The sequence below is a fragment of the Malus sylvestris genome, chromosome 2, assembly GCF_916048215.2.
Source record: "Malus sylvestris chromosome 2, drMalSylv7.2, whole genome shotgun sequence".
Lineage (NCBI taxonomy): Eukaryota > Viridiplantae > Streptophyta > Magnoliopsida > Rosales > Rosaceae > Malus > Malus sylvestris.
In genome coordinates, this window is record NC_062261.1 from 9,926,395 (window position 1) to 9,939,010 (window position 12,616).

The window sequence follows — 12,616 nt, forward strand, 5'->3', positions numbered from 1 at the left end:
GGCTGCGGCCATGATATGTTCTCGTGCCACAAATAAGTACCTACAACAGGATCTTGTTGCACATCTTTGGGCCAAAAGAAGCATGGAGTAGGCTTTTAAGTTTTATGTTGTTAAATGTTTTTAAAAATGTTGTTTAAGTTTCATGTTGTTAAATGTTTTTTTTATGTTGTATAATTTGTATGTTGGTTAATGTTATTTAATGTTGTTTCATATTGTTTAATGTTGTTTCATGTTACTTAATTTAATTTAATGTTATAGGAAAAAAATAGAATTGAAAAAAAATATGAAACAAATTTTGTGAAATAGAAGTTATAGGAAAAAAAATGGAATTTAAAAAAATATGAAACAAATTTTGTAAAATAGAAGTTATATGAAAAAAAAATATGAATCAAAATTTGTAAAATAGAAGTTATAGGAAAAAAATAGAATTTAAAAAAAAAATTGAAACAAATTTTGTGAAATAAAAGTTATAGGAAAAAAATGGAATTTAAAAAAAAATATGAAACAAATTTTGTAAAATAGAAGTTATAGGAAAAAAAATAGAATTTAAAAAAAAATTGAAACAAATTTTGTAAAATAGAATTGAAAAAAAATATGAAAAAAAATTTGATTCATATGAAAAGGAAAAAAAAGGGAAAAAAAGAAGTTTAAATTCATAAAAAAAAAAAAGTTAATACAACGGCTAGTAGCCGTTATATTAAAAAAATTCAAACTATTAGTGTCGATTATAACCGACACTAATAGTAATTAAAAATAAAATTTTTGCTTTGAATAACTATTACTGTCGGTTATAACCGACAGTATTAAAAAATTCTTCTTTAATGCTGTCGGTTATAACCGACAACAATAGGAAAACATTAAAAAAAAAATAGCCAGCCCGGGGCTGGCTGGCTAGCCGAAAGCAGCCAGCCCTCCAGCCCTCTCTGATCCCGTGGGGCCCTCCCAGATTCCAGAGCCCTCTGGCCTAGCCCTCAGTTGGAGACGGTTTTAGGGCTATTTTCGGCCCTCTGGCCCTCTGGACCCTTCGGTTAGAGATGGCCTTATAGAAAGTGTGTGACAACTGCCAATGGTATTACTGCTGCTATTGTTGGAGCAGCAACTGCCAATAAACAATTATGTAAGGGAAGAGAGGGGTTATATTATGTGGATGATGTGGTTCCTGAAAGAGCTAATTTGGTTCATGTGTCACGTAATAGCAATCTACATAAGGTATTGTTATTGCATCGTTGTTTGAGGCATGCATCATTTGGTTATTTGAAACATATATTACCTGATTTGTTCAGTGGTATTGAAGACTCAAAATTGAAATATGAAGTATGTATTTTAGCCAAAAGTCATTGTGCTTCATTCCCTCCAAGTATGAATAGAAAATTTTCTACATTTGCGCTAGTACACTTTGATGTGTGGGGGCCTTCCCCTGTTAGTACTACTTCAGGAATTAGGTGGTTTGTTGCTTTCGTGGATGATTGCACTCATATGACGTGGTCGTATGTGTTGAAAAATAAAAGTGAGGTTTGTGATGTGTTTCGTCTATTTCAACAGATGATTAAAACTTAGTATTCCTCTTATATTAAAGTTTTGCGTTCTGACGATGGTGGAGAGTACATAAATTATGAATTATCCCGGTTTCTACAAGATTGTGGAATTATTCATCAAACTACATGTCCGTATACTTCGCAACAAAATGGGGTTACTAAGAGAAAGAATCGTCATATCTTGGAAACTGCTCGTGTTTTGTTTATTGGTGCGTCCGTTCCTAAACGTTTTTGGCCTGAAGCTGTTTCCTATGTCGTGTATGTGATTAATCGTATGCCATCTCAGGTTGTGGACTTCCATACACCTCTTCAGTTATTGATAGAACGTGTTCTCGTAGTATCCACCAATATCCTACCTCCTCGTATGCTTGGATGTGTAACGTATGTTCATATTCACAAGCTTTATCATAGTAAATTGGATCCATGTGCTTTTCGGTGTGTCTTTGTTGGATTTGCATCCCAACAAAAAGGTTATAAATGTTACGACCCAGAAAGTCAACACATGTATGCAACCATGGATGTGATTTTTTCTGAATCGGAATATTTTTATACTCTAGTATCATCACCTTCCGATCACAAGAGGGAGAATGCTAGTATTTGTGATCTTAATGGTGATGTTGGGTGGTTGGATGTACAAGATGTAATTACTTCAGGGGGAGTGCACTGTGACAGTGACAATGTTGTGCCCGATGCTGCAGAACCTCAGTTTCTTCCTTTGAGACTGTTGTAAGTGCTCAACCATTGACTACGGAAGAGGAATGTGATGAGAGTCCTTGTGCCGTTCGATTAGCTACTGCCGAACCTGAGGTAACTTCACCGCAGGTTGCTGCCGAAGCTAACAACCCTAAAACTTGTGTCGAAGATGCTTCCCTCTCTCTCTCTCTAGCTCAATAGTGGCATTGTCCAATACGTCTTTTCTGAATATCCCTAAGGTAAGTACTATTGATGCTCATGTAACTAATGATGTTATAAGTACATATAAGTTGCCACCAAGGCAAAATCGTGGTGTACCTCCTGACATGTTTTCTCTGGAAGGAAAAGTGAAGTATCCAATAGTGAATTATGTGTCATGTAAAAATCTTTCACCTGAACATCAAGCTTGGGTGAATTATGTGGAGTCAATCCATGTACCAACTTGAGCAGAGGATGCTTTAAAGACTCAAGAATGGGCTGAAGCAATGGATGAAGAGATGAGAGCACTACGGAAAAATAATACATGGGAAGTAGTGGAGCTGCTGAGAAGGAAAAGACCATTTGGGTGCCGATGGGTTTTCTCAGTTAAATACAAGGCTGACGGATCATTCAACATGTATAAAGCAAGGTTGGTAGCAAAAGGATATACTCAGACATATGGTGTTGATTATCAGGAAACTTTTTCTCCAGTAGCTAAGATGAATATGGTACGAGTTCTTATCTCATTAGCTACAAATTTGGATTGGCCATTGAAACAGTTTGATGTTAAAAATGCTTTTCTTCATGGACATTTGGAAAAGGAAGTGTATACGGATTTTCCTCTGGGATATAATGCTGGAGGAAAAACAAGAGTGTGCCGATTGCGGAAGTCACTGTATGGGCTTAAGCAGTCACCTCGTTCATGGTTTAGGAGATTCACTCAGGCCATGAGGAAGAATGGGTATTATCAAACTCATTCTGATCATACTCTATTTATGAAACAGAGAAATGGTAAATTAACAGCCTTAATTATTTATGTGGATGATATGATAATGAAAAGTGATGATTCAAATGAGATTGTCAAACTGGAAAAAAACCTCACTGTCAAGTTTGAGATGAAGAGTTTGGGTGATTTAAGGTATTTTCTTGGAGTTGAAGTTGCTTGTTCATCCAAAGGTATTTTCTTGTCTCAACGAAAATATGTTCTAGATTTGTTAAAGGAAATAGGTATGCTTGGGTGTAAACCTGTGGATACTCTTATTGTGGAGAAACATCACTTGGGAATTTATTCAGATTAGGAACCAGTACATAAAGGCAAATATCAGATATTTGTAGGAAGACTAATTTATTTAGCTCATACTCGTTGGATATAGCTTATGCAGTGAGTGTGGTGAGTCAATTTATGCACTCACCAAGTGTGGATCATATGGCTGCTGTTATGTGGATTTTAGCTTATTTAAAATCGGCCCCGGGGAAAGGAATTTTGTATAAAAATTTCGGTCATTTAAAAATTGAAGGGTTTATTGATACTGATTGGGCAGGTGATGTGACTGATAGGCGTTCTACTTCTGGATACTTTACGTTCGTTGGAGGAAATTTAGTTACTTGGAGGAGTAAGAAACAAAAGGTGGTGTTTAGGTCTTCTGCGGAGGCCAAATTTAAAGGTATGGTGCATGGAGTGTGTGAAGTTCTTTGGTTATGTAAATTGATTTGGGGTCTTGGTTTCAAACCGAATGAGGCTACAAATTTGTACTATGACAATAAGTCAGCACGAAAGATTGTAGAGAACCGGTACATCATGACATAACGAAGCAAGTGGAGGTTGATTGTCATTTCATTAAGGAAAAGCTTGAGAAGAAGATTGTGTCAATACCGTTTGTGAACTCAGAAGAGCAACTTGTGGATATTCTCACTCATGTTGTGTGTAGTAGGTCTTTTGGTGACTCACTTATCAAGTTGGGCATGTGTGACATCTATGCTCCAACTTGAGGGGGAGTAGTGTTGTGAGTCTTTAGAAAATAGGAAAGTAAATATTGTGTAAATATTAGAGTCCTTTATTAGGAAGGATATCTCTTTGTGTCCTTTTTTGTTTTCTTGGAGAACAAGGATTGTATGTACTTATATACCAAATTATGCAATACATGAAAATAACCCTGTAAAATTCTATTGATCAAAGAATGTTTTTTGATGTGAAACATGTGTATCCAGTTATGGTTAAACTCCATGTTTTTTAAATCTCTCCTTTAGAGCTGACTGAAGGTTAGTATAGGAAGAACAAACGACTCTAGCAAAGCATATCATCGAAAAAGAGTTGGAAGTTTGCGTGCACGAACACTTGAATGTAAAACATGTATGGATGCACTTATGCATATGTTACAGTTACACGTATGTTTTGATTGATCGATTTGTGAGCATGACCTGAACTATCATAAGCCAGCCACTCGGTTTCTTTGCACATTTTGTCCTAGTAATTTTGATGTTTTTCGGTCTTACAAGCCGAGTTTACTTTCGTTGAATGCAAGAGGTTCAAGATAAGCTCTCAACTAAAAGTTGAATACCTGATTCGAACCAATTCCAGTCATTTCACACATTTTAGTTACTGTTACAACAAACATTTTAGTCATTTCAAACAGCTTTAATCTCTTCATTAACTTCTGCTGATGCAGCGACAATAACGTAATTGGATTAATCGAGTGTTCGAGTGGAACTCTGAATTCAAATGCAGAGAATTCTGACTTTCGATACAGTGATTTGCAAGGCAATGTACATATATTGTTCAATTTCTCTGTGTTCTTTTCCTCTCACATCAGGTTCTTTAAAGATGGTGTCATCAAAGCCGCCATATCTGTTTCTGTCTCTCTGAGGTTTCTTAAAGACAAGAGTAACATGGCATTCACATGTCGATAAATTAATAGGTTTTGAACTTCTACTGTAACACGAGGTTCTCTCTCTCTCTCTCTCTCTCTCTATTGAATGGCAATCATGGTCCTGCCTTCAGTTACGATGATATGGTCCGTGGTGCTTCCAGTATTCAATTCTGAACTCTCTATCCATATTCATATCCACAACATGGGTAGCCGCATATATAGACATATGAACACTTGTGAGAATAACGGGCTCATTTAGAGTTTGAATGTTGTACGTGGAAGCGTTGCAATTCGTAATCACATCATATCAGGACTTGTTGACATGAATTCAACACACACCAAAAAACAAAAAAGGGCTGTAAACATGTTTTATATTACAAGCTATGTGGATCACATATGTGTTAACGAGTTACACAATCGTGTAAACAAAGTGTGTTATTTTTTAGTTAGGCCGATTGACTTAATAGACGAATTTGTTTATTAACCGTGTCAACCCATTTGGCACGATTATGTTCAACATAAGCCCGATTATTTCACGTCTTTTTTTATATAGATTGTCATGTCGTTTCTAAAATTACTACCCCGTACATATACGTATATAGACAATCTTGCATGGATATAAAACATTGTGTCTTTGTACATATGTATGTAAACAAATTTAGGGTAATCATTGGGAATGTGAAATAATACAAAAAAAAAAAGTGAAGAAAATAAAAACAAGTCAGATGGCCATATATACCGGCTGCTGTTGCCCTAGCTAGAAGCTCCACGAGTGGAATTTTTGAGCCTTAGAACATGGGTTAATTAAATTCTCTCAAAAGTGAGTCAGAGAGAGAGCGAGAGACTAGTACTGCTGTAACAAGTGGTTCTCATTTTATGAGGAATATGTCTTCAACTTAGCAGCTCGTTCTGCATATGTATGGTCTGGTTTTTGGTTTTATCAAGAAGGTAACATGGGCAGACTTAAATGGTGAGACATTTCCGGAACTCAATGCAGCATATGGAACTCAAATTGAACATGTGCTCCTTACAAATTATCTGTCACAAAATTCATGTATGTATGAACTCATCTGCAAAGTTTAATAATTATATATATATATATATTTTTTTTTATTTTTTATTTTTATTTTTAAATTTTTGTGTTTTAAATTTGTGGTTGTCAATGAGTTTCAGTTCCACAAGGCAGCAAGCAACACCAAAAATGCGTGACTGTGAGAAGTTTGCTCCCCGTTTTGACGGCGTAGGGCAAGTGGGCTGACCTAAGGAGGATGTCGAGGGAAGGTTGCCCTTAACGTGTTGGGCAAATGGATGTTTGGTATCTTGCTATTTCTGTTACTTTGTGTACATGACAAGCATAGAAAAAACGGTGAGACAAATATGTGTTCATTTGGTCCCCTATCGAGGAGGTCGAGGAGATCCTTACATATTTTCGAATCCTTATAGCACTCAGTCACTTGGTGAGTGTTGTAGGAATATAAGGTTATATATCGATGACACTCAAGTTTTTACATAACTAGATAGGAACTATGATGTCTTATGGCACACCTTGAATCTTAAACAAAAGGCTTTATAACCATTCCCCTCACTTGTGGGGGCAGTTTGTCCTTAAACCGTAGTATATAAACATTCATTCGTAGACTGTTCACAAAGGATAAATTGAAGTAGGGTTGTTGATTTAGTGGCGAAAATTGTGAATATGAGATGAGTTGTAAATTTAGACTCTTTACGTCCGAATATACTGATTCAAATGGTTGCAGAATACATAATTGCACATACTCAACCTGTCTAAACGTTAAACCTAACACAACCTTTTATACCATATCTTATGGCCTTGTATCCAATTGAGTAATTACAAGTGTCTCTACTTTACTTGGTACCTATAAGAAGAACAAAGTAAATCCACCATTATTTAGATTTTGGACCACCTTTTGGGAAAAAAAAAATAATTCGATTGCACTTGCCAACCAAAAAATCTTCTAACCTTTTGTCCTTGAAAGATTTTATATTTGTTTTAGCTAGCTGGGTTCTATTGTATACGGTTGTACTGCAACCAACCATTATCTGCTCTAATTGTACTAAAAACGAAGATTTTGCCTTTTATTCTTAATAGTTATAATCACTACGTAACCAATTTAGGTTAATGCTTACTCCTTGTTTGGGTGTGATTTTAAAACAACTGAAACCGTTTTTAGAATGAACCTATAATAAAAATTTAAGTAAATTTCGGAAAAATATACTTAAATATTTCATGTAAGAAACACATACTGCAAGAAGCACCATACTTCAAGTGATTTTGAAACATAAAAACATTTTTTTTCCCAAAACACTTCAGTCATTTTAAAAATACTCCAAACGAATAGTAAGCAGTGTCCTTATTTGATTAATAGTTGATAGTTATTAGTCGAATTAACTATTTAGTTTCTTTTTACAACCTTACAAATCTTATTTCTGTATTTATTTTGGGATATTTATTTTTAATTATTTTTGTAGTCGTACAGCACAGAATGAAAGTTGTCAGGATAAGTAATAAGTTGGCAAATCTTTGTTAAGAAAGACGGCTCGAATTTTTGGACGGTGTGGTTTAGAGGAAGACTAACGCATTATGCACTATCTATTAAATAAACAGAGTGTTTGTCTAAAGGATGCCCATTTTTTTTTGCGGGGCTTCAATGATTCCATCTGTTTATTTTTTAAGTCTTCATTTATAGATAATTCTTGCAAAAAATTAATTCCATCTAAAATTATGTACTCATTTGTCAAAACCATGTACTCATTGATTATCATGATGAAATTTCAATGTTTCATAGAACATAGTATTCGTCAATTTCTTTGAACTCAATTAGATGTCTCAAACATTTATAATTTGGCTAATATTTTGTAAGGATGATCTATAAAGTGCAACTTGAAAAATAGATTCGGATAGTTGAAGTTCGATGTGAAGTAAGTCTCACAACTAGTCCCCATTTTTATCGAAAAATAAAGATCCATTTCAATAAAGGGTCTGATTAAATAAATACAGTGACTTTATTTTTTTTTTACCAAGAATTGTACTCTACCAAAAGGTTTACCAAACAAAATGAGATCGCAATTTCTTTGCCTTGTTAGTAGGATATGCAAAATGGTCTGCGTATAATATTAGGCTGCATGACAATGACATATGTAAAGTCCACTTTCATACATCACACTCTTTTGAGTCATTAGAAAATATGGGATATATAGGCATGGATTTGAGGAAACTGATCTTTATTTATTAATGTTCTTTCATAATTCATTAATTGGGTTATCATACTGTCAACCTATATTAGTTTAATCAGGATCAATTTGTTTTCTAACAAACGATAGTTTAGTGGGTTAAATTGTTAGTTGTTAAACAAAAAAAAATTGGTGGGGATCAAAACCGTACTATGGTGCATAGGCATCATTACTTTTCGTCACTACGGCAAAACGCCTAAAATTACGCCCATACACTCAAGGTCTTAGATTTAATTCTCCTCCCTTATTATTCGTATGTTAAAAACCAAAATAGCTACGTAAGCATGCATTATGTAACTTCGATTTTAGCTGCTGTATATTCTATATAATAAAAGTTTGAAACGTCCAATAATTTTGACTTTATATATAAATAATATAATATTCTTGTCTTCATTAGTAAATATGAAACAAAACCTAACTGCAAGAATATGCGGGTTAACACATTGAGAGGGATACAACAGAGTTGAGCGTGACAGATCCTTCCATCAATAAAAACATTATAGATTTTTCTTTGGCCAGTACGCTGTTCATGATAGGAAAATTCGAACAAACACATTCTCAGAATTCTCCAAAGCTCATACATATACAGGAGGACATATAGTATGAGTAAAACTAATAGTCGTTTGATAATCATTTTAGTTTTAGTTTTTTGTTTTTACATATTTCAGTTAAAATATGGAGAGAAAACATATGGTCAAAGGAGAAGGAGAAGGGTTAGAGAATGAAAAGATGAAAGAGAATGTATGAAACAAAAACTTAAAAAAGAAAAATCATATATTGTTTTAGTTTTCAATTTATGTAAACTTCCATTGCAGTTTCTTCTTCCTCTACCCTTCAATCTTCTTCCTTCTTTTTATCTTTCTACTATCTTAAATATCTAGAGAGACAAAAAGAACACAAAAGATAAAATGGTTATCAAACGGATTTTAAAAATAAATAGGAATAACGAAGTACTTGTACATAGAGAGAGGGGGTCCATGGTGTACGTTATGAGGGAAGCAAGGGTAGGCCAAGCCCCAATGGGTGCTAGCAGCCATGCATGCCTCTTGAACACTGTTTTCCCTAATTGACTTGTGAGTTGTTCTTTGCCCCCACATATCACATGGCCTTGCTTACTCACAAAACCGATTCCCTAATTCACTCTCTCCCCATATAAATACCCCTCCACCCCTCCAATCTCCTCATCAAAACTTCTCTCACAGTTCCCCTCCTCTCTCATCTCTCCCTCTCTCTCTACCCTCAACCCATTAAACAATACTATTCAAACCTTTTACACAAACACAACAATGGCTATCAGCAAAAAATCAAACAAGCTACCTCAAACAGCAGCTTTGATGCAAATTCTGAAGAGATGCTCAAGTTTTGGGAAGAAAAATGGGTACAACAATGAAGGTGGTCTTCCAGATGATGTGCCAAAAGGGCATTTTGCAGTGTATGTTGGTGAAAACAGAAGCAGATACATCATCCCAATTTCATGGCTGGGGCATCCAGAGTTTCAAACTCTTCTTCAAAGATCTGAGGAGGAGTTTGGATTTAACCACGACATGGGTTTAACTATTCCTTGCGAAGAAGTTGTTTTTCGATCTCTAATCCACCAAATTTATTGATTTCTTAATCGTCGTCCGGATGATAAAGAAAAGGAAGGGTTTTTTTTTGTGGGGGGGGGGGGGGGGGTTGGTTTCTGCAGAATGTGCAACAGAAATGAAGTATTGCATGTAGCTGCTTCTTCTTTTTTTTCAAGCATTCTGCAAACCTTTGATTAATTGGTAATATAAATTGATGTATATGTCGTCGAAAATTGGTGGTTCTAATTGACCGTGATTTATTAACGTTAGTGATCATATATGACCATCCGTAAGGAGTTTTTCTTCAATTAGACATTTAATGAAAGATTTCGAAGGAGCTCCAAAGCTCTCCCTTTTTTAATCTCTATCTCTCTTAATTTATTCTGTTTCATTTTGGCTTTCTTTTGGTTCACACACCTTATCTTGCACTAGTATATAAAGATGGAGTTCATGCAATAATCCACGTTGAAAGTTGACTGATATATATTTTGCCGAGTTTAATTGGTAATAAGATTTTGGTCAAATTTGCAATTCATAAACTGTACAGGTCCAATTTGAGAAACCGTTTTAGTTGTCTTGGTTAATGATATAACCTGAAATCGGAAAAACAGAAAGAAACATTGGGATATTCTTTCAAAAAAGTTACTTTATGAGTTGAAAGTATACTGTTCAAGTCACATATATAATAATAGACACTATCGTAAATTATCATTTGCTTGACTAAATTTTGCTCGATGAATGAATTTTGTCAGGCAAATAAACATTAACCAATGGAATATAAACGTTCATCGGGCAAAATTGGTCAACGTTTTGATTTCTTTAAAGGCTTTAGCTCAACGAAACTAGTTCGACGGGCAAAGTTTCCTTCGTCAGGTATAGTTTTTGCGCCGTCGGAAAAACTTGGCACGTAATATGGCATCCTTTGTCCGAAGAACCATTCAAGTTTCGTCGTGCAAATGTATATTTTATGATGTAGGGTAAAGGTTTAGTGTTTACTATCCATAGGGCAAAATACACAATTTCGTCATGCAAGGTGAGGTACATTTTTGCATATCCAATTCCTTTGATGATTCTCGCAGTCTGCGAAATTAATTTCAACAACCTAACAATCACACTTGTTTTTATTTACTTCGAGATCGCATAAGCCAAAAATCACCAAAAACAGACTTTTGGGGATGAGGTTATGAAGCAAAATCCTTCAACAATTAGAAACGGAAAATCACGATTTAATAGTTATTTTAGTTCTGATTTTGATTTTTTACAACTACAACCATGGGGAAAACTTAAAGGTGACAAAACCCTATTTTGCCCGACAATTTTTTTCCTCTGGAGAGGAATTTTTTTTTGTAGTGTGAGATATAAAATGATATTGTTTATTACACCATCAATGTGACCATTACATCGTGAACGTCTTGTTACACTATAGACTAAGTTATTACCAGTAGACATGATGAAATGTGTGAGATTATAAAATAATATTGTTTATTATATCATCAACGTTGACCATTACACTGTGAACGTCTTGTTACACTATAGACTAATTTATTATCAGTAGATGTTATGAAATGTGTGAGATTATAAAATGATATTGTTTATTACACCATCAATGTTGACCATTACACCGTGAATGTCTTGTTACACTATAGACTAAGTTATTATCAATAGACATCATGAAATTATCTATCATAGTTATTCAGTTTTAGGCTTTCCTACCTTCACATTTAATAATGTTACAATATAATGTTAATATTCCAACTTCTGAATTATAAGAAATGTAAGGTTAAGCTATAATAATGGTCAAAGTTTACAACATGAAATTATATATATATATGTTTACCACATAAAACTATATATAATGATAAAGTTATAGTTAATAACACGTATAACATTGTTATTACTGTAATAATGTCACGTTATAGACTTCAATCGAGGTAGGATGTTATGCATGGAGGTGATTAATAACACTACAGAAAATAATTCTTTAAAAGAAATGGTATTATAGTACTCTTTTTAAAAAAGAGTACTATAGAGTAACCCTTCCTTAAATGAACCAATACATATGATAAATTAAAACGGATGAAAGTTTATCTCAGTAAACTAAATTCAATGAAGAAAAAACTCATAAACATTATGTCAAGCAAAAGGTTAATCGTAAGGAAAAAGGACATAATTAACAAAACCCAATTCTAATGTTAGGTTTAGGGTTTAGGGTTGAAGAAGTTGTTGTGCTAGGGTTTATGGTTGCTCTACTATTAGGGTTGTGTAAATGTTGCGGATCATTTGTATGCGCGCATGAAGATGAAATAAGCCTATATTAATGCCAGCGAGAATATATATTTAAACTTAATTTCATAATCATATGACGTGGATATTGATAATTCATTTATTATATTGATGATACATCACTTGATTTATAAATTTAGTTTAAAAAATTGGTCGACCTAGCATTATTCTATTTCTCGTTGTGGAACTTTCTAGGGATTTGTTTCATTCTCATTGATTCAAAAGTACTTACTAGTTCGAATTAGCATTAGTGTTTCTTTTATTGTGTTAACACTTGGGCAATCACATTTGGTATTCTATTTCATGAATCGTTTTATCCTCTAATTCTACATATTTAATTAGTTTCATATTAGCTCCACGCTAAACAATCTTTAGGAACATTTTAATTAATAAAAACTTTGCACGTATTCGATAGTTGGAGACACCCACACGACAGATTATA

The 12,616-nt window shown here is 34.2% G+C and overlaps 1 protein-coding gene across 1 annotated transcript; it reads left to right on the plus strand.

Moving 5' to 3' along the window:
• Nucleotides 1-9,497: 9,497 nt before the first annotated feature.
• Nucleotides 9,498-10,252, plus strand: LOC126588736 (auxin-responsive protein SAUR50-like). The gene has a single exon (XM_050253840.1). The coding sequence runs from the start codon at nt 9,613-9,615 to the stop codon at nt 9,931-9,933; it is 321 nt and encodes a 106-aa protein (XP_050109797.1). The 5' UTR covers nt 9,498-9,612; the 3' UTR covers nt 9,934-10,252.
• Nucleotides 10,253-12,616: the final 2,364 nt, after the last annotated feature.